Source organism: Penicillium brevicompactum (assembly GCF_028827555.1).
Source record: "Penicillium brevicompactum strain IBT 35665 chromosome Unknown utg000001l_segment0_segment0, whole genome shotgun sequence".
In the NCBI taxonomy this organism is placed as follows: Eukaryota; Fungi; Ascomycota; class Eurotiomycetes; order Eurotiales; family Aspergillaceae; genus Penicillium; species Penicillium brevicompactum.
In genome coordinates, this window is record NW_026623203.1 from 3,580,337 (window position 1) to 3,602,931 (window position 22,595).

A 22,595-nucleotide genomic window follows, 5' to 3' on the forward strand; every position below is an offset into this window, starting at 1 on the left:
AACACTCGCCTAATAGGCAATTGTTAACGGAAAATCATAACCGCTAGACCACGAAACTGCTTGATGGAAATTTGCACAAACTTTGTCACCATGTTCCAAATCCAGAATCTTTTCAGCACGGGCCCATGAATTGAAGTCAAATGAGGTGCGTCGCAGTAAACAAGAACGTCCGTGGTCCTACCCAGCCCTAAAGGCCAAAATCCATATTGGCACTCACCGAGCCATTTTGTTACAACGACGAGCTGAGATCAATCATGGTGTCGCCCTCCATGGCCCACGACTCTCCAAGCCGGTCGCTGAGACTTCGACCCCATGAGGCATAGGCCTGAGGTTTGCCTGCGCTTTCCGGACGCTCATTCTTTGCGTTTGATGTTTGAGTATCGGTCTTTGGGTTCCGCAAACACATACAGCTCTGCGACCATTCTTGAACCATATAAAATCAAGAGAAGATTCAAAGACCTTGCAAAGGGTGTGAAGCAACTAGATGGGTCATGAAGTTTTCGGACCGGGCTAAGAAGAACAGAATGGGGGGTTATAAAACCCGGTAAAGACTCGACAAAGACTCGACATATAACCTTTCAACAATATTATCCAACAACGCCCTTCCGGCTTTCCTTCCTGGATACAAACTCGCATCGGTCATGACTGATATCAAAATCTTACGGAGGCGGCAAGTTCTCACAGCTTAGCTTGGGTGTCAAGTGGGGAGAAGACCTCATTGAGACTGGATGTAGCGGTAGCAATCATGCCATTAGTTGGGATGATTCCGAGAGGGATCACTATGACATACTACTTCTCACGATCTACGTTTTGAATATGTATCAGTCCCTCTCGCGGTGCCCAAATCGCAGAGTCCTTTCTCCTTAGACGGCGCGTCCGCCATTCCTGCCAAGATTATCTCTTCATATCTTACAAACCCGAGAGTACATGCAGCTGTTTAGACCGACACAGTGAATGTTACTTAAGAGCACACTAAGCAATGAGTGAAGTTGAAGAACCAGGAGAATTGTGAATTACTGACGTTGAAGACACGGGGGGATGTGAATTACTGACGTTAAGACACGGGGGGATGTGAATTACTGACGTTAAGAAACCGGGGGAATTGTGAATTACTGACGTTAAGAAACCGGGGGAATTGTGAATTACTGACGTTAAAAAACCGGGGGAATTGTGAATTACTGATCTCATTCTCATTGCGAGCAGACAAATCAATTGAATTCCCCTTCAGGGGCAGCTCACGTCACTTCGTCTAATCATACAAACATAATCATACAAACATAACGGGCCCCGGGCCCCACGACCGACCCCCAAAGTCATTATTCCAGGAGGGGGTCTCCCTCCTGACGAGCCTCCCACATGGCATCGTCCAACACACCAAGCACGGCATCCACGGCATCTTGGTGTGCCCACCCCAGGATACGAGGGCCCCCGCCCATTGACCCGCTCACCTCAGAGAGAGTGCCCTGGTAAACGAGGGCGGCCTCCAGGTCATACTTGATCTGCTGGAGGTGATTGTCCACGGACAGGATGAAGACGTCAGAGGAGTGAGTGACGTCGTCCGTGACAAATACATTCACCAAGTCATCAAGAACTGACAGGCTGGTGATGGCAGCCGCCAGGCTGATGTTCATGAAGTGGGCGGCCATGTTCCCCCCAACGATCTGAGCGGCGGCAATGCTCACCATCTCCCTTGCCGCATTCAGTGCTGCACGGTCTAGGGAGACACGAAAGATACCCTGGTCATTCGGGGTGCCGCGGGCGGCCAGGCCGGACGAGGAGGAATTCTCAGTCCGGTGGTGGGTATCTTCCTCCCGGGAAGGCGTGAGGATTGCTCTGAGAGGCGCCTCGGTGACAGGAGCAGCAGGCCGGTCATTGGAAGGGGCGCTCACTTGTTGTGTCATCAGCCGCCCCAGTGGGATATCGAGCAGAGCACTCGCGGGGACGTCTAACAGCTGACCCAATGAGGACCCCAACAGCTGGCTCAATGGGATGTCCATCAGCCTGCGAGGACCAGCAGATGGTTCATTGGAGGGGGCAACGAATAGGTTGCCAAGGGGCCCAAAAATTGACCCAGTTGAGGTTTGAGGCGAGGGTTGAGTAGATAAAGGAACAAACCGCCCTGGGGGGAGTACCAAAGGCTTCTCATCGAGAGAACCACTGGGCGGCTCAGTAAGATGGCCAGAGGAGGTAGTAAGGGCTGGATCAATAGGTAGACCCGCAACATTATCCGCTGAAGGCACAGAAGAGGCGTCATTGGGCTGCAATGAAGATGGGCCAGGGGCAGGTGGTGATGCCTGCTGCGGAATAGGTGGGGCCACTGCACCTGCACAGGGACCACCTCTGTATCTGGGGTCACCACGGAGTCCGCGGTAGTGACAATTTGCACAGACCGGGAAGCTAGGTACTCCTGGAACCGATACGCAGCGTGCAAAGGGCCCTTTTCCGGCCTCGCATGCTGTGCATTCAATCACGTTGACAACTCCCACAATCTGGCCCCAGGCGGCTTCAAGGTTGGAAGTCCGCTCTGATATGAATGAATCTTCTCTTTCGTTTGAGTAACACCTTTTGGTGCGCCATGATAGTTCGCGTAGAGCAGGAAGGCCGTTTAATGCGGTGATAGCGCCTGTTGGTCGGATACGTCCGAGGCGATTGCGCATATGGGTGGCAACCCGTTCAACCCATGGGCCAGGAGGAAGGATGTCAGGGCCCTTCTGGAGAGGAGGAATGTTTCCACTGCTAGGGAAGACACATTTGTCAGGTCATGACTTCATACGTGAACAGAATAACCTGTACACTCACGTCGTCATTATGTCAAGTGCGTGTTCAGAAAAAGTTCAGTGCGTGGAAGGAGAGATTGGGAAGAGACCGAGATTGACGCAACGACGACTAATGTACGAAAGAGACGTGAGTTTTGCGCAAGAGATAAGACAAAGCGTGGAAGGAAAGAGGATAGACGTGGAAGGAAAGGAAGTGAAGGCGTGGAAGTAATGGAAGATAACGCGTGGAAGGAAAACCAGCAGGGAAATCACAAAGGATAGTCACTCCAAACAACCTTAGGCAGCATCCTCTAGGAGGTACAACCTTGAAACTCTAGAATACTCATGTTCCTAGGTTTTTTGAAAAATGCTCATGATGTTTTCGCTCGACTTTAAGATGTCCAATATTGTCGCGGCAATGAGACTGCGAGATATACCATGAACAGAGGATATGACGACAACACTTGGGGCCAGGAAGACGGGGTGACAATTAGACTCGACTGTACGCAGGTACAAGTGGTTCGAAACAGTGAGCAACACCCCTCCAGGTCATATCTTCTTCCTCTCAGGCCAGTATGGTCAAGCTTGCGTGTTAAGCTCGGGTTGGGATTTAAGTTCAAAATTCTTTTGTCTCGTAAGGCGAAACTTGAAAAGTTTTAGTACTGCAAAAGTTTCAAGTCCTAGGTAATACTTGGCCGAGTGGAAGCACTACGGATGTTCGCTGAAGTTACGCTGGAAGGCGAATTAGGGCACCGGGGACTTCGGCCGGTCGGCAAACCGAGGCTCTGTTGCTCAACCTCCGGGTCTTTACATGTCTCACCTGCCACAACCTGCAAGACACTGGTCGAAACCAAGGAGAAAATCAGAATCACTGCAAGACGAGGATTTTTGCTCTGGTTTAGGGTCTAAAATGTACACTTTGGAAGTTTTCTTCACATTTGACCTGTCGACTTCCATTTTCACTATGAAAATCATAAACCTCAGGACCCGAAAAGGGCTAGCAATTGACTGTCGGCAGATAATCCCATCTTCGCTCTGTCTTTAATTATCTTCCCGGGGTCGTTGGCAAGAGTGTGGAATCTAGATCGGCGATTCCGTGAAGTCGCTAGAAAAACCCCGATCGCTTGGCGGAAGGCTAAGCATTATGTGCCGACATCTTGGGAATTTCTTATCTTTGCCCCGAAATAACCCCGGCTGCGCCACATATGGTGAAATTCGCGATCCAAACTATCCAGATTGGGAACGAATCTCCGGAGAAGATTTCAGCTGAGAGTGGTGCACCCGGTACTCCGTACTTGGATGAGATTTGGGCAGACTCGCGACGTGCCCGGTCAAAATTCCGGAGGACCTAAGGTGACGTGCAGTATCTTCACGTACCCTTCAAAATTGAGATTATGGAGTTCTTGTGCACTAGAAGGGGGTCTGACAGGCACTAAATAATAAGGTTCTCCACGTACTTTTGTCGACATGGCCTTATTTACTGAATCTCCACAATAAACCACGTGTGTACCTGCGGCGGAACTGAATCAAATTATCCAAATGGGGATTTCTGCTCAGCTTTTCAGGCCCGCCGTTCGATTTTGGCCGAGCTCGGTGAAAGCCGAGTACCCCGCGAGCCGCGGACGATCGATCTGAAGGACTTGCTATTGTGGCCCTGTGCTGATAAGATGGCTCACGCTAAAATTCGCAGGATTCTTTGAATTTTTTCACTAGTCGGCTATTTATACCTCAGTCACACGGGAAAATTAAAGCCGTAGCGTGGCTTGCCCATGGGATGGTGTCTTGACGTGAAGTTTCAAGAAGCGCGCCTATCGTTTATACCGTAGGTGCACTGTCCGATATGGCCGATTGCCAAAATGTCTCGGTTTGTTCTTTTGGGCTTGTATGATTGATTCTCGGAGCCGAGGCTTTGCAATCCCTATATATTTCTTAGCAGTCCGCCCAGGTGGCCAGAGTCACTTTCGTTGCAAGAGACGTGTGACTGCCTCTTTGACATGAAGGCCTGGTCTATATTGGGGCTGGCAAGCCTATCTGCGGCTTCCGCCATCTCGAGTGTCGCTGTGCCCACGGCCACGACTGCTGTTATCGCCACGGCTACTTCGAATACTTCATCTGCGACAACGACCTCTGTTTCAACCGCTTCGTCGGCATCCTCCAGTAAGAGAATAAATCTCTCAATCATCTCTGAACCCACCTTGTGCTGACAAATGTATTATCAGCTTCTTCAAATGTTGTTACAGTCGCAGTAGATGGCACTGGGCAGTTCACAGCGATTGGAGACGCTATCACGTACGCTCAGAGCCATGGAATTCCAACAGTGACCGTCCTCGCGGGTACATACACCCAAGCAATCACTGTTTCGGTCACCCCTACTGTGACTGTCATTGGCCAAACCGATGCGGCAGACGACTACGCACAGAACAAGGTCACCATTACCACCTCCGGCACCGCTCTGACGATCAACAACAATGTCCAGCAAGTTAGCTTCAAGAATCTGAACTTCGTGAATACTCTATCGACATCTGGCGCCATGATCCTGAAGGGAAACAAGTATGCCTTCTACGACTGCCAGATCATTTCCACTGGCACCCTGGGCATTACTGCTAGCGTTGGTCTTGGCGTCATCGCGAACTCTTATATCGAGGCTCTTGACAAGATCATTTGCCTCTACGTCTACTGCTGTGCTGTCTCCTTCTGCTTCATCTGCGATTACAGCCGTATCAGCTACAGCCACGTCCACCACTGCTACAGCGACATCCACGTTTGTGGTAAACCCGACCGATGGTCCCTACAAGAATGTGACTGCCGCTATTGCCGCTCTGCCGAGTGATGGCAAGGAATACACCATCTACGTCATGGCGGGTACTTACAACGAGCAAATCTCTATCACCAGAACTGGAAAGACCATTCTTCGCGGCGAGACCACATTTGAAAACGATTACACTCAGAACAAGGTCACCATCTCATACTCTAACGGTGTTTTGACCAGCGCGAACCAAGATGAGGATACCCCGATTGTCAATGCCAAAAACACCGACGGAAAGGGTTTAGCCATCTACAACATCAACTTCCAAAACACATATCCTCAAACCAAGAACACTGCCGCTCTTGCCGCTGACTTTTACGGCACCGTTCAGTCCTATGGCTGTTCCTACATTGGTTACCAGGACACTTTGCTTGCAAACAAAGGAACTCAAGTATTCTCGAACTGCTACATTGAGGGATCCATTGACTTCATCTGGGGTTTCTCCACGGCATACTTTTCACAGTCTGTCATTGCGACTAACACTGCTGGCTCCTGTATTGCTGCAATGAGCCGCTCTTCTGCAACTGCCACCGGAGGTTACGTCTTTGACAATTGTCTCGTCACCTACACTTCGACCTATGGAAGCACGTATCAAAACACTTGGCTCGGAAGACCCTACTCCTCCTACAGTCGTGTTGTGTACAAGAATTCTTACCTCGACAAGCACATCAACCCCGCAGGTTGGCATATCTGGTCAACCAGTGCTCCCCAAACTGATTACGTGACATTTGGTGAATTCAACAACACCGGACCTGGCAGTTGGTCCAGCAGCCGTGCATCATTCGCAACAAACCTCACCGAGGCCCAGGCGGATTCTTACTCTCTGTCAAACTGGGTCGGAGGAACCTCATGGTTGGACATGACTGCTTACGCCTATGTTCCATCTTACGATTTGACCGGTGGTGCGAGCGCGACAGCCACCGCGACCACCTCGGCGGCATCCACAAGCGCTACCGCAGTCTCGACTGCTTCTGCGGTCTGGGCCCATCCGTCGAGCGGCACAACCCCTCCAACAGGTGCTGTTTTGGTCAGTGTCTCTGCATCCGTGAATGGATCCTATGGCAACCTGACCGACGCACTTGCGTCCATTCCCGACGACACAACTACTCAAGTCATCTTCATGTACGCCGGAACTTACGAAGAGCAAGTGCCCTCCATCAACCGCAAGCGACCCGTCATGATTGTCGGTTACACCACCGGAAACCCTGGACAAAGCTATGCCGATAACCAAGTTACAATAACCTTTGCGCATGGACTTTCCGTGTCTCCACTTCCAACCGGTCATTCCGATGCCGAGACAGCAACGGTCGCTACCGCATCTACCAAGATTGCTTTCTACAATGTGAATATCATTAACTCGGATAACCTTGATGGCTTGGAGTCTTCTTATGTCACTCTGGCTGCATCCATCTATGGAAACCACGTTGCATTCTATGGTATATTCTATTGCAGGTCTATGCCTTAGCCAGGATGCTTTACTGATCAATATTCTTTTTACAGGAGTCTACTTCCAAGGATGGCAAGATACTCTGTTGACCGGTAGTACATCGGGATACCAGTACTACGAGTCATCCTATATCGAGGGTGCAATCGATTTCATCTGGGGATACTCGAAAGCTTACTTCAAGGGTTGCACAATCGGAGCAAAGCGAGCAAAGTCTGCAATCACCGCGCAAAGTCGAGCATCAGCTTCTGCCGTTGGTGGTTACATCTTCGATCAGACGCTGTTCACCGCAGCTGTGGATTCCACTGTGGATCTCACCAACTCCGTTTACCTCGGCCGTCCCTACTCTCAGTACGCCCTCGTCGTGATCAAGAATTCTTACCTCACCGACGTGATCAATCCATCCGGATGGAAAGTCTGGTCGACTAGTGATCCTCGCACTGCTGGTGTCACTTTCGCTGAATTTAACAACACTGGCCCGGGTAACTGGGAAAACAACGAGGTTGCCCGTGAAGCATTCAGATACGCTACTCTGCTGACAGAGGATACTTACTCTCTCGCCAGTGTTATGGATTCTATTGATTGGATTGATATGACATATTGGGATTCAATCGATACGCCTACCGCAGTTTCCGGAACCGCGACTACCACAGCTACAGCCACTGCGACCGCATCGCCAACCGCCACGGCAGTATATGATGGAACAACCCCTCCCACCGGAGCTTACATTGTGTCAAAGACCAGCCTTGGGTCAAACACAACCGTGTACGATACAATCCAGAGCGCCCTTGATGCTATGCCGACTTCATCTAAGATCACACCCACGATCTTCATCTACCCTGGCACATACGAGGAGCAGCTCGTGATCAGCAAGTCTGGCTCTGTGACTTTGATGGGTTACTCCGATTCTACCTACGATTACTCTCAGAACCAGGTCATCGTTCAGTACAACCATGGAATCGACACTGGTGCGGATCAGTCCAACTCTGATGGAGCCACTGTTTATGCCACTGGTAACTACTTCAATGTATGTGTGCTGGATTATTTACCCAACATGTGATACTGACAACAAGGAAAGGCCATGAACATCAATTTCGTGAACAACAACGGAACTCAGAAGGATATTGCGACCCTTGGATTCGCTGTCAAGTCAAGCAAATACGCCAGTCTCTATGGTAAGTTTGTTTTGCTCAACATTCACAAGAAATATGATGCTGATGCCGGGACACGTAGGTTGTCAGGTAAAGGGAAACCAAGACGCTCTCTTGATCAACGGTAACCTTTTCATGAGCAACGGATATGTCGAAGGCAACATTGACATGATTTGGGGAAGTGGATCCGGTTACTTTTTGAACACAACCATCTCACCCAATGAGGATGACATCAATATCACAGCTGACAAGAGAGCTACAAGCACCACCGCTGGAGGCTTTGTATTTGATCAGTGCACCATCACTCCCTCGACAGGTTCTAGGTCCATGTCCAAAATCTCACTCGGAAGACCATGGAGTCAATATGCTCGTGTGGCCTACATTGACAGCTACCTCAGTTCTTGTGTGGAAGCTGCTGGCTGGGAACAGTGGTCTAGCTCTAGCCCTCAGACATCCGGTGTCACCTTTGCCGAATATGGCAACTATGGTCCAGGATCGAGTGTCTCAAAACGCGCTTCATTCGCCTCTCAGCTCGATGACTCGAGCGTTGCTCAGTTTGAAATCGCAAAATTCTTCACCACCACGTCCTGGATCGATTTCACCCACGTGGACGGTACTCCATTTGTGCCGGGAACGACAACCATCTCGACCGCCGTCTCAAGTGCACCTGTGACAAGTGCTACTTCGATTGTCAGCTCTTCTGCCATAATTTCAATGCCAACCACAACCGCCACTGTTACTGTTGATGTTCTGTCCACTTCAACCACAGCTGCTTTGCTTACCAACACTCCGGCCGATAAGACTTCAACGGTGAAGTCTACTATTATCCTGACTATCACCCCGGAGGTCGTGACAAAGGCGACAACCCTCAAATCAACCGTGACCAGCACCAGTGTCATTACTGAGCCAACAATCACCTCTACCAAGACATCTCTCCTGACGGTGGACGTTGGAAGCACAATCACACCCGAGCCCAAGACTGTCACCAAGACTGAAAAGGCGACCATCACAGATACAGTAACAGTCACTGGCAAGGATATCAACAAGACTGTGAAGAGCACTGTCACCTCAACCTCTGTTGTCACCGCTGCTCCATCTACTGTTACTATCAAGGAGACAGAAATTGTAACCAGCGTCAAGACTACTAGTGCCAAGGCAGGAAAGACCACCTTGATCGAAACTATCACTGTTGGCTCTGGAGGAACAACAACCGTGAAAGCCAAGGCCACTACCGAAGTTCTTACTTCAACCTCCACCAAGACAGCCATCAAAACCGTGACGACAACCGTAAGCTGTGACACTGCAGCTAGGAAGATGAAGCGAGACATTCTGCCCCGAGCAAACGCTGCTACAGTGACGGATTATGCTACGCAGGTTGTCTACGTTACCAAGACTAGTCTCACCACTCTCCCTGTCGCCACCGTGTACGTTACCCACATCACGACAAAGACAACATCACTGAAGGCCGCCACTGTGACGGATGCCATCACATCCATCTTGACCAAGTTGTCTACAAGCACTATCCCAGCTGTCACTTCCATTGTCACTGTGGCAGATATGACGTCCGTTGGCAAGACAACGACACTGAAGGCTTCCACCGTCACCAGCACTGCTACAACCTTGATCCAGAAGCAGGCTACTGTCACCCTGCCAGGTCAGACTGTCACCATCGTGAACCTGAAGACAGCGACCGTGAAGAGTACACTCAGCGTACCTGCTGCCACTACTACCGCAACAGTTCGGACTACTGTGAAGAGTACCACTGTGCTTCCAGCTTCTACCAGCACCATTTACAAGACCTCAACAGTGACCATCGAGCCTTCCGTCACCATCACCGATCGTGCCACCTCAACCTCCACCAAGGTTGTCAAGACCACTTCCACAAGTACCGCGGCTGCTACAAAGACTGCCAAGTGCTCTTGATAGCATTCTTTCTGCGCGGCGCTGAACTTTTCCATCACAACCTTGAACAGACGTCCATCTTTCTTTTGTAAATCTCTTTCCCAACACTGTGACTTTCTTTATATTTTGTTTACTTCCTTAACACTTTAATTCTCATCCATGGATTGCTTTCAAATTTCCAATATTACATATTATTCACAAACTTGATTCACAAAATGACAACTATGCTTGAGTCAACTTGAGCCACCAAATGACCGTCTTCGATCTATGTGTAGGTTTTCCCTTCCGGCTTCAACCTTGGAAGCATCCATTCAAAGCTATAGACAGAGCCAACGCCTAAAAAGAAGAGAGAACAGGCAGACCATCACTGATGACGTTCAAATCACTGTGTCTTCTTAGCGTCCACCTTTTTTCTCTTCGGCGCTTAAGGGCATCCGGAGTGTATTCAGTGTCAAGGAGGTAGTCCCACCAGCGGAAGCTACTTGCGTAGTTCCCAATGAATTTCTCATGGTGGAGGTCGTGATGGTCAGCACCAGCCCAGACAGGCAAGAAATGGTGAAGACTCCAAGGGAATTCGTAGCCACTGTGGGCATCGATAGCCTGGAACAAGCGCAAGACAATCCAGGCGTACATGGTGAGAATATGCAGGTCACCGGTGATAGCACACCAGAGGATCGGGCAGCTGACGGTCCCGAAGCCGAGAATCATCACTTCAATAGGGGAAGCATATTCGGCAGCCAAACCAAAGGGTGCGGAATACTGATGGTGGATTTTGTGAATGGCTTTGTAGAGTGGACCCCAATGAAGAGCTCGGTGGAGGAAATAGTGCCAAGTGTCCTCCATCACGAAGAAAATTGCAATCTGATATGCCATGGTCCAGGGAGAGGGGAAAGGAATCGATGTGGACAGACCGAAGAACTGAGCCATTGGGTGGAAAAGCCTAGAAGAGTCGTTAATACTCAATCGGGTCTGAGAGGCAAACGTCGAGTAGAATACCACTCCGTTGAGGGCAGTAACATACCAGATTTGAGGAAGTTCGACGGTAAAATGGCTCAGAAGCACAAACTTGGCGCAATCCCATTGCTCGCGCAATGTAGGTATTTTGCTCTGAAGCAGAATATCAGTTTCGATGGCGGCTGGAATTGAGTTTATTTCGGCTAGTGCCAGGTGTTAGACCTGCCACTTACACTTTGAATCTTGTATTTCTTGAAGAGACCCAAGGTATCAATGAAGATCCACGGAAGAGAGCGGCCGAAGTAGAACAGCTCATGGATAGCGAATGACATGATGCCGGTGGCCAGGACATCATTCTGCACCCACGCATACCATGCGACCCACAATCTCTCTGCCATGCTCATGTGGGAATTGGATTTGGTGATATCTTGATATTGGCCCCAATAGGTGCCGGGGGGCAGCACGGTAGAATTCCTAGGAGGAAAAGGGTTAGTATACAACAAATTGCACAAGAGAGTATAATTCAACCACCCGAGGGGGTGCAAAACAGGGGGGAGATACGGACATTGTCGTTCTCAGTAGATCTTGAGTAAGAGAGAAGCAGCATAGGCTGGGAGAAAAAAAAAAAAAACTACTTCGTGAAAAGGGGAGTAATAACAGAAAGCATCTGGGGGAGAGTACTACGATGTATGTGGGGCCCGGATGGCTATCCGCCCGTCTGTGGCCTGACCTTTGCGGCGCTTATTATTCGCTGCCGGTCTGACCACCCCGGGAATGGCCTGCTCCGAGTTATCAGCAATGCTCCGTACTGGGTCTTACAATGGTTTCAAACTCTGGTACAAATATTTCCCACGGCGTCGTTCACATGGTGCCACAACTAGTAATCGCGGTAGTTTTCTCGATTGTACACGCAACCCTATCGACAAATTTGGGTTCATGGAGACATACTCCCACGCCCGAATTAATTTAAAGACTATACAAAAGAGCTTCATTGTCGCTACTTTAGCAGTTTGCTCGGGAACTTAGGACAGCTTTCTCATATCATGTTATTCTACCCAGCCTGCTAGTCTGATTCAAGGAGCACAACATCCCAAAGACACGCCTATTGAGTATTCATCTTTTTAGGTATTTGAGGGAATGGATAGAGCCGCCGAAGGCGACGAGGAGGCATAGAGTAGAGTTGCCATGTCGTGCTTTTCAATTCCTCTCAAATGTCAACCTGGGAATACGTTGGAATATTTTGTTGATGTCTTGAGATACATGAAGGTAACTGAATTTTGATCTGACGTTTGATGTTTGGATAGGAATTCGGACAAAAAAAAAACATACAACAGTGAGGATTCGCTGGTGGTCACCCACCCAACTACTAACTCACCGGCGTGTGGCTTAAACGCGGCCTATAGTCGGGTGGGTGCCACCCGGGCGAGCAATGGGTGAGCGCCGCTTTTACGTCGCACGACCGGGGGTGACATGGGAAAGTGCGCTATAGACAGGGTGATAAGCTGAATGGGAATCACCCGCCGTCACCCGACGACCTCACTGACCTTCCCAGCGGAGCGGCAGTGAACAGTTATTGGATCATAGTGCTCGTTCTGAAACAACTACTCCCTTGGCACCTGCACACAGCCTCGGTTGCCAGCTCAGCGAGATGTAAGGCATGGTATATTAGTAAGTTTGTACAGCCAGGTCTTTCAGAACGCATATCATACAAATTATCTAAGCAAAAGAGGACTAAAAGTGCAAGCCGACCAGTTCTACAGTACTTCCCGAAACTGGTGTCACCACTTACGCTCTTCGAGCCTTTCTCAAACCCTAATTGCCAAGATCGACTAGTCTTCTTGGAAGGTCTATTAGAATGTAGGCAGGAAGAAAAGGAGGCTATTTGAAGAATAGTATTATGCGTCTGAAGAGAGAAGAAAGAAGAAGAGAGAAGCTATGGAGGAGCGAGAACTAATAGGCAGGAGTAGGCCTCGCCAAAACCCGCCCACCGCCCAAACCCGCCCGCGAAAACCCAGCCCATGGGCCGGGTTGGGTCTTAGTCAGCAAACCCGGGGGCGGGTTGTCATCCGGGAAACCCAACCCAAGACCCAAATGGGTACCCGCGATTACCCCAAAAAAGCAAAAAAAGCTGACTGATCATTTTACACTAAGTTATGCAGTAATTTTCGATTATCTAATTGTTTCGATGGCGTAACTACTAGCTTCTAGCTGAGAATATTTGGAAAGGAACATGAAGGGCTTGTAAAAATCAAATTGGCTAATTATTAAAGACTAGTATACCTCGTAACCTCGCAGTCTGCTGGAGGGCATTGTTACCCGACCAGAAGATCTCTTCTGGCTTCTATCACTCAATTGCATGATTGGAGGCGGAAGTAAATCTGCTTCGTCGTAATCAACCACGTCTTCCTCCATACTCTCTTCTTCTTGTTCAGGTTCGTGAATATGTCTGTGTATAGAGCTCCGGCCGGTCTCTACCACCGTACACTCCACTTGGTATGTCCCCTCTGGCTCAGAGTTACCCTCGAGATTCTCGCTCTCTTCAATCTCCTCATTGTCGCTGATCGGCTCTGCATCCTCTTCGATTGCCTTCAACGCTTCATCCTCTTCAAGTGCCTCTTGGCTCTCGCTCTCCAACGGTTTCTCCAGACGAATCAATTGCTGTCCCTCTAGTGTGAGCTTTTCTGAGCACATGTACATCATCAAGTCTTGAATAGTCCCTTCGTGAAGAGACCCTCGGCGATAATGACAAATGTCTCGTGCGCTATTGAAGAGCCTTTCTACACCCGCGCCGGTGGCAGGGACTGAAAGCAAGTCTCGTGCGAGCCGAGACAGCACTGGGAATTCGCGCTCGTGTTCTTTCCAATAAAGTCGCGGCGACACAGGGACATTGGCTATTCGAGGTCAGTCAGTTGTTCTAGTGTGTTGTACTGATTGCTCGTGCCTTCGCGAAGATACTGGTCCACTTCGTCATACTCTACTCCTTCATGGAAAATCGCTGCACCAGGTGGCTCGAGTAGCCGATCAAGCTCTGTGCTATGCGAATTGGAAGATCGCTGGACCGTACGGAATAGCAACTCGGGGTTCTGCTGCTGATACTGTGTGAAAGATGCTCTCAAATATTCACAGTACCTTTTTGACGTATCTTCATGGCAAGTTGAGTACTCTCGATCATCAAAAGCACTCAGTTTATACTGAGGGGCAAGTAATGTTCCAGTGCCATAGAGAAAACCGTGGTCGCGGTAGGTTTTTTCGTAGTACTCTTTCAGCTTCTGCCTCGCCACAAGCAACGCGCCATACATGTCTTTCTTCCAGGGTGTTGTCTTTCTCTTCAATCTTCGATTCGACCGTTCGATATGCTCCAGTAGTTTCCTATACACAAGGAACACACTATGGATTGTGACGTCTCTGGTCTTCATCAGAGCCATGGTGAACTGAAAAAACGGTTTGGTCAAATGAACGAGGTAGTCAATTTGCCTCCATTCAACGTCGGTAACCTTGAGCTGCGAGTATTCATGATCGCAGCAGTATTTGTCGATTACATTTCTCAGCCGGCGTGCTCGGCGAAGCATCAAAAAAGTTGAATTCCAGCGTGTCTGAACGTCATGTAACGGAAAAAGCCGAGTACCACCTGATTGGAGGCATAAAAAAGCATCACGCCGTTGTGGGCTTGCGTTGACAAAGATCGCAAAGGATCGAATCTAATGCTGTCAGTGCTCTGAGTATATTGAAAAAGTGAATATCTTGGCTCACCTTTGTCAGTGTATGAGCCACGTCTCCATAGTTGATCGAATCCTTCAACCCGTGGGCTTGGGTGTCGGACCAAAAGGCTCTGACTTCTTTATTCTTAGGTGCTGCCCTGATATGTCCCAGTAGCTGTTTCAGGCAAAGCTGGATCACATGAGCCATGCAGGGAACCCGGACTATTGATTCCCTGGAGCTAATAGCTCCGATAGAGAGCAGTCTCTCTTGCAAGGCGCGTATCATGGTGTCGTTGTTGGTAGCGTTGTCTGTAGTAACGCTAAAAATACGATCGAGAAGTTTTCGTTCCTCCAGTAACCGGTGCAAAACATCACTAAGGTTGTTGCCTGTATGAGGACCGTGCAACGGCTCAAAGCCGAGGAGCATTTCCCTATAGTTCCAATCTTTGTCGATGAAATAAACCGTGATTGCCATGAATGCCTGCTGAAATGGACTGGTCCAACAATCTAAAGCGAGGGAAACCTTGGCATCTTCAGGCAGATCTTGTAACTGTAACTCTTGCTGGCAATTGACTGCATCCCGGAGCCGCCTCCGCAGGGTCTTCGCTGACGGAAGTTCCAATTCTCCGGGACCAGAATATAAAAGGCTGAGTAGCCTCTGAAACACCGGGTTCTCCACCGTCTGGAAAGGCAAACGAAGACACGTAATTGTCTTCAATATCTGCTCCTCGATTTGAAATGTTGTCACTCTGTGGACACTGGGTGAGTCTCTCGTGAAATGGTTCTGCAAAGAATCCGAAATCAATGACTGATTAAATCCCTTTTTCTTCCCTTTACGACAAGTATTAGACTTTTTGTGTCTACTCATGGCGCTTGTCCCATTCCCTTTATACTGTGGATGATCAAGCACAGTGAGACAAGCCTGGCAGATGACTCGAGGACGCCCAGAATCAATATCAGCCACCTGGTCAAAGTGTTTCCACACATCAGCGTGACGCGATCCGGTGGACCATTTGATCTGGGATTGGCCTTCTCCGTTCAGCTTTTGGCCGTATTCTGTTTCCTTCCACCATTCAAGAAACTCTGTCTCTAGATGCGACTCGTACGCAATCCATTTCTTTCTGTGCTGAGGTCCCACACGTCGGAGTGTCGCTGGAGGTCTTCGAGTAGTTATGTCGTACGTTTTGCGGGGTCCTGTCAAAGGCTGCGGTCCATCTTAGTATACAAGTAGGTAGCGCCGCAACACTCAGAGGCTAGTGGAAAGGACCATTTTCTTACGGGGGATTGAATGTCAGAATCCAAGAAGCCGTCAGATGACGGCTCAATGGAGAGCAGTGGACTGAAAGGCCGATGTATTGATCGCGATGATGAGGAAGAAGACGCCATACTGAAGTAAAAGGCCACTGGTATTGGAAGAAGGGGGGATTTTTTTCATCTTGAGTACTTGATTGTGGATTTTGTTCCAGTCGCGTCGTGCGTTTGGATCTATCTATTCCTGAGTCGCGTAAAACCCGCGGGTACCCAAAACCCAACCCAACCCAACCCGCCCGGAGATGAATACGACTTTGGGAGGACACTGAGAAGGTCCAAAACACTGATTTTAAATGATCGAACTAAGGATAATATTTTTGAGCTCACTCGAAAGATTCTCAATTGATGAATTTACATAAAATCATCAATGTGGCCTGTAATCCCTTCAGATGTGTAAAGCAGGGCGATGGGGGCAGTGATCTACATTTAGAGAATATATATTTCCAGGTCGATGGCGTTCATAGTTTCAGTGTAATATCCACTCAAAAGCGTTACAGAAATAAATGACCAAAATTACACCAGATGACTAATCAAGTTTATCCACGATTTATGCATGTTTTTGGGTATTTTGGGCAACCCGCGGGTACCCGCCAAGAGCCCATGGGCGGGTTCATCAAGGCCAAAACCCGCGGTGGGTTGCCCATGGGCGGGTAAGGAAATTGAAAACCCAACCCAAACCCGCGTTTGGCGAGGTCTAGGCAGGAGGATCACGGTCACGTGATCTACCAACGACAGGAACTCCTTTCTAACACCTTTTACGAGATCATCTATCCATCTCTTCGAAAAAGAGCCCCTTATAAAGCTAGCAATGACGTAAGAAAACGTAGCACAACATCATTAAGTTTATGGGTAAGAAAGGGTAAAGGGGTAAAACAAAAGGTGCATCTAGGGTCTAGGGAACGAGCAAAGAGTGGTCTAGTAAGTAAGGTAAAGTAGATTGTATAGATAGAGCGCGTAGTGTTAGGTGATATCTCGATTAGGAAATAGAGGTAGTTTTGCAAAGAGGTGTTTAATTGTTAGAAAATCTTTTTTAGGGAGGGGAGGAAGAAGCGATTTCTTCCCATGTGGGCGAGGAATCCGGTGAAAGGGTGTTGATGACGATGTTTTTTACTGACGAAGTGTTAGTATATGGTTGTGCCGGCGAGCTATTAGTATAAGGATTTGTAGTATAGAGAGCTGTAGGGGTTGTATCTATACGAAGTATATCGTCAAGAAGTTTCTTTAGATTGAGTATGGTTATCTAGTGTTGAAATAGGACGTAGGTGAGAGGTTTAGTAAAGCTATCTGCTATTATTTCTGTTGTGAGGATCTTTGTAAAGACGACGTTGCTAGTTTTGACTTTTTTTTGAATCTTATGAAATCGTATAGAGATATGTTTTATATTTGTATGAAAAATGGGGTTTTTGGTAAGCGCGATAGTTTTATTATTGTCTGTTATGATTTTAATAGGTTTGAAGATCTAGATGTGAAGTTTGATGAGTAGATGGGTAAGCTAGATGGCTTTTTAGGTTGTGAGGGTTTGTGTGATATATTTGGATTTGGTAGTTGAGATTGTAATGTAAGATTGTTTCTTAGAGGTCTAGGAAATAGGTTCTCTGTTGAATATAAAGATGAAATTGGACGTAGAAAGGGTACTCTTGGAATAAGGGCTAGACTAATTAACGTTGGAGTAGTTGATTAATCTTAAATCGTGATATTTAGGGATGGGATTAACTAGTTTAGGATTGAGTATATTATATACTTGATTTTTAGTGTTGTAGATAATAAGGCCTTTGGCTAAATAATGTTGTTTATCTATAAAGAAAATATATAGGTTCTTTAAATTTTGTAAGTAGTGGAAGACCTGTTTGAGGGTAGTCTAATGCTGTTCGTCTAGATTGGTTATAAAATAAGCTAATTTGATAATAAGGAATGAGATGTTGGAGTGGATAGATACTATTAGTTAAATGAGAGTTTTAATTTATTTCTAGAACTGTTTAATGTCGATTTTGGATATAAAAACTTTAGCTAGATTCGTGACGAGAATCAGCCTTTCATTTATGGGAGTGGGGGTGTTATTTAGGTTAGTAAGATCGAATTTTATTAGGGTTTTGACGATGTAGTCTTTTTGAGAGAGATAAATCTCTTCTGGACGATGAATGATGTCTGTTTCTAGAAATTGCTTGACTTTTTCTTTGTTAGTGAGGTTAAAGTGTTTTGTGAGCTTAGTTTTGAATTGTGTAATGAGTTTTTTGGCTGGGGAAGTGATAAGTAGGTTATTAATGTAGATTAGGATGTAAATGGGGCTATTTTTAGTAAATTTAATGAAGATAGATTGATCTAATTCTAGTATAGTGAATCTTATTTTGATTAGAATGTTACGAAGAAGTAGATACTATTTATGGGGTGTCTATTTTAGACTATTTATGTTTTGAAGAAGTAGGTTGTCAGGAAGTGACAGGACTGTGACTCGAACCCATGACCTTGGGACCAGATCCCTGCACAGGAAGAGACGGGAGCCTGACATGTCTGCCTCAGGCAGCACCCCCATTTACATAGATCCTGCTAGCTCTCTCTCTCTCCCTCTCCTTTCTTCCTCAGTTCTATTATCGTCGTTTCTTGGACCATAAAAGCGATCTTTTTCTTTTGTGCTTTGCCTGCCTGACATAGGTCTATTATCTTAGGAAATTGTTTACGTTTTTTTTTAAGAAGCTTAATATAGATAGACTCTTTTATTTCTATGTTTAAAAATATAGTAATGATATTAATATGATAAAGGGGCTATCTATTTTTAGCTATAATAGCTATGAAGATTTTGAACGATATAGGTTTTGAAACGATAGTGTAAAGTTTATGAAAGTCGACGTTTTTAATCTGATTAAAGCTGTGGTAGATTAAGTGAGCTTTGTAGATTTTATCGTATTTAATTATCTAAATCTAGTGAAGGATAAGAGGCTGTTTTTGATCTTTTTTATAACTAACGACGCGTTAGGTGTCATTCTTATTGTGGTGTTTTAGCTCCTTTTTTGTAGCGATAAGCTATTTATCATACTCAAGATAGATCATAGCCTATTTCTAGGTGTATGGGATATAACTGGGGTTTTTGGGCTCTAGTTTAGAGGGTTTATCTTTGTTAAGAATTATAGAAATGTAGAGTTCTTTAGTGGTATTAAGATTATTTGCTAATATAGAGATAATATTAATATCTATTTTTGTATGCTCCTTTAGATATTGTAAAATCATAAGAGATAGTGGATTAATTGTTGTATAGTGAATTCTATGTAAAGGGGTTGAAACGAGAGTAGTTAAATAGTGATGTCTTGATAAAATAGATACTACTTTTTTTTTAGATAGATACTGCGTATTATATGTCGGTTTTTTATTAGAGATGTTGATAATGATCTATGGAGGAATATGACTAGATAAAGGTATTATAGATAGGCGATTTAATATAGTTTTAGTATTTGCAGATGTAGTTAAAGTAGATAGAGTGGCTATTATAGTACTCCCTTAGTATTGTCCTTATTATATTTTAGTAATCTATTTAGATCGATATAATTAAGAAACTAGATAAGCGTCACTTCTACTATCTATTTATATCTCTTTTAAAATCTTTTTGTTTGTAATCGTTAGATAAGAAGGATAAATTTAAGGCTTCGAAACTATTTAAACTAGTAGAGGGAGCGGGTATGCAAGAATTGGCGAGGATTGAGGATATGGAGGAATTAGAGGCGATTTAGGTCTTGTAGGAATCGAAGGAGGTCCAAGAATCGTAGAATTAATAGATGGCTAATTATCTATTAGAAAATTGATAGGAATAAATCTTGTAATCTTTGTAAAGAAGTGTTTAGATAGAATTAAAATAAATTGATCTTTATATATCTATTCTCCTAATTTAATGTTATATTAGAGCTTAGGTAAGCTAGCTTTCTTGATTTTATTGAAAACGATATTGCGAGAGCGAGTTGTTTTTTTTGTATAGATATTATAGATTATATAGTAATTCTTAGTGTTATAATCAACTAAATGGCCCTTATTTATATAGGAATCAAGTTTATTAGTATACTATTTTTTGTTAATATGATATTAAATCTAGTAGCCTAATATCTAGAGATAAGAGATATCTAGCTTATGACTATAGAAGGCTTTATATAAGGTTATATTAATTCGTGAATAGTATAATTGATTGATTGTATAGTTTACTTCTTATAGAATAAGTAATTAAAGGTGTTTTAGAAATTAATTTTTAACTATTATAGCGATTATAGATTTTACTAAACGTCTATTAGACTATTTGATAATACTATTTAGCTATTTTATATATAGGGGTATTGGAGATATAATAATATCATGATATTTATAAAAGATTTAAATAAGTTTATGAATAGGGATATTATCTCTTTAAATCTATTTAATCTTAATCCTAAATTACTAGTCTAAGAAGCTAACTACTTTTTATAAATTTGGAAGGATTTTAGTTATTAATTTTATTATAAAAACCTATATATAGTAAGAGGTATTATTAGAAACTGTTATAAAGTAGGTCTCATGTTTATAGTTTGTATAGGAGTAGGGTCTCTAGGTGTCAAAATATAATAAATCACCTAGTTTGGTGTGAATTTAGTACTCTTTATTATATGGAAGTTAATAGTTTTTAGTATTAATGTAGGGAATGTAGGGGTAGGTAATATCTTTATCTTTTTTAAAGATTATATTAATAATATTATACTTTATTTTGTGAACTTAGTTCTTACTAGCGTGATAGATATGACGATGGGTTAAATTAATAGAAATAGGGTTATTCTTGTATTTCTTGGTGATATTGATATCTATAAAAGTAACTATATTTGTTATATTTGCAATATCTTGATTATTTTAGGTCTAAAAACTGTCTTCTAGATTATTAATAAGGTTCTTGGATAAAAATAGGTTGATTAAGAGCGAATAGATTATTTGTATAATGCAAATAAAGTATTTTATTGAGTTTAATAAACCTTCTAGATATTTAAGCTAATAGTGGTCTTTAACAAGATTAATAGTATATAGATCTATGATTTTAGATCTATTTTTGTGTAAAAAAATAGCCTTTTTAATATCAAAGCTGATTTGGTAACTCTACTTGTCAAATATAGAGATAGAGATTAGATTATTGTTTAATTCTAGGGCAAGCTAGACCTTTTAAAGAAGTAGTTCTTCGAGATCCTGAGTTATAAAATCCTAAATGGATAGAATAATATTATTAAAGCTTTTAGTAAAGAAATGCTAATTTGTTACAGTAATAATAGGTATATGGTAAGGCTTGAAATTAGTAAAAATTGATTGGAAAGGTGTTATATGTTTGGAAATACTAGAATCAATTATTTAATTGAATTTAGTAGACGATGATAGAGAAATAGCAGCGTTTTTTAATATCTAAATACTAATTTGCTATATCTAAAAGTTATTGTAATAAGCGAATACTGGATTGATAATTACTATATTAGCCTATATACTGTATACAGAAAGGGTTTTTATAGGTATGGTGGTTATTATATTCATTGAATTGTTAGAATTACTAGATTCCTTTTTTTTTAGATAGTAGTCTTTAGACTTATAAATTTTTTAAGATTTGTAATATTAACAATAATAAGTATTCTTGTTATTTTTGTACTTTTTAGACTTTGGGAAAATTGATTTTTTGTCTTTATTTTTAGTATCTTTTTTATTGTCTTTAGATAAAAAAGTATCTGAAGATAGTAGAATATTTTCTAGAGAGATCTTAGTAGTTATCAAGTTTATAAAAGGAAGATTTGTTAACTTATTGTTGTTAGAATAAATATATTAGATTGATTTATTAGTTGTTTTGAAAGTATAGAATTCTTGATATATAGTATATGCGTTTGTTGGTTTGAATATTTGGATAAAAGTATTGTAGCGGGGATTTAATATAATTGTGATTATAAAAGCTATATACTTTTATTTAAAGAAGATCTTATTTAGTATAATAGTTTTTTTATAGTTATAAAGTGCTTTTTAGAATTTATTTATAAAGCTAATAGTATTATTACTTTTATAACAAAGTTTATTTTATATCCTAAATCTTTATATAATTGTCTAGGACGATCTCTATCTATTGTCATGCTCTGCAAGCATTACATGTTCGGTTGTTTGCTTGCCTGCTGCCCCGCGCCCCGTTTGCTCGCTTTGCTTCGTTTGCTCGCTTTGCTTTGCTATTTATGCTTCCTATTCCATAGCTTCTAGCTTCTTCCTTCTTTAGCTTTATTATCTTCGCGTTTACGGAACTACTATCATCCATCATCCTCATACTATAATAAAGCTCCTCTTCGCAAAAGCCCTGCGTACGAGAAACAGGTATCTTCTTTTGCTGTTTCGTTGCAAAGAGCTCGTTTTTGAAGCTTTCGATATTCAGCCCTTCTTTCCTTTTTCGGATAGCTTGGTGAGACCGTGGATCTCCAAGACCTCGCTGCTTCGCTGTCATTCTGGTGGAACCGTGGATTCCTAAGACCGTTTGGCCAGCTTCTTCCTCAAGACCCCAGAACCAGAACTCCTTCCTCCAAGACCCCAGATCTCCCCGGATCTATCTCCCCCATCGAA

General features: G+C 44.4%; 3 protein-coding genes across 3 annotated transcripts; 1 reads left to right on the top strand and 2 right to left on the bottom strand.

Moving 5' to 3' along the window:
* Nucleotides 1-1,316: 1,316 nt before the first annotated feature.
* Nucleotides 1,317-2,807, bottom strand: N7506_001150 (DUF3716 domain-containing protein; the record flags this gene model as incomplete). Its single annotated transcript, XM_056950446.1, has 2 exons — nucleotides 1,317-2,736; nucleotides 2,800-2,807. The coding sequence occupies 2 exons, from the start codon at nucleotides 2,805-2,807 to the stop codon at nucleotides 1,317-1,319; spliced, it is 1,428 nt and encodes a 475-aa protein (XP_056816361.1).
* Nucleotides 2,808-4,750: 1,943 nt separating this feature from the next.
* On the top strand, nucleotides 4,751-10,080 carry N7506_001151 (putative pectin methylesterase; the record flags this gene model as incomplete). The annotated part of the gene is made up of 6 exons (XM_056950447.1): nucleotides 4,751-4,913; nucleotides 4,976-5,437; nucleotides 5,481-6,998; nucleotides 7,063-8,033; nucleotides 8,085-8,181; nucleotides 8,240-10,080. The coding sequence occupies 6 exons, from the start codon at nucleotides 4,751-4,753 to the stop codon at nucleotides 10,078-10,080; spliced, it is 5,052 nt and encodes a 1,683-aa protein (XP_056816362.1).
* Nucleotides 10,081-10,395: 315 nt separating this feature from the next.
* N7506_001152 (sterol desaturase family protein) lies at nucleotides 10,396-11,417 on the bottom strand (the record flags this gene model as incomplete). Its single annotated transcript, XM_056950448.1, has 2 exons — nucleotides 10,396-11,166; nucleotides 11,247-11,417. 2 exons carry the CDS (start codon nucleotides 11,415-11,417, stop codon nucleotides 10,396-10,398), a joined length of 942 nt encoding a protein of 313 aa, XP_056816363.1.
* Nucleotides 11,418-22,595: the final 11,178 nt, after the last annotated feature.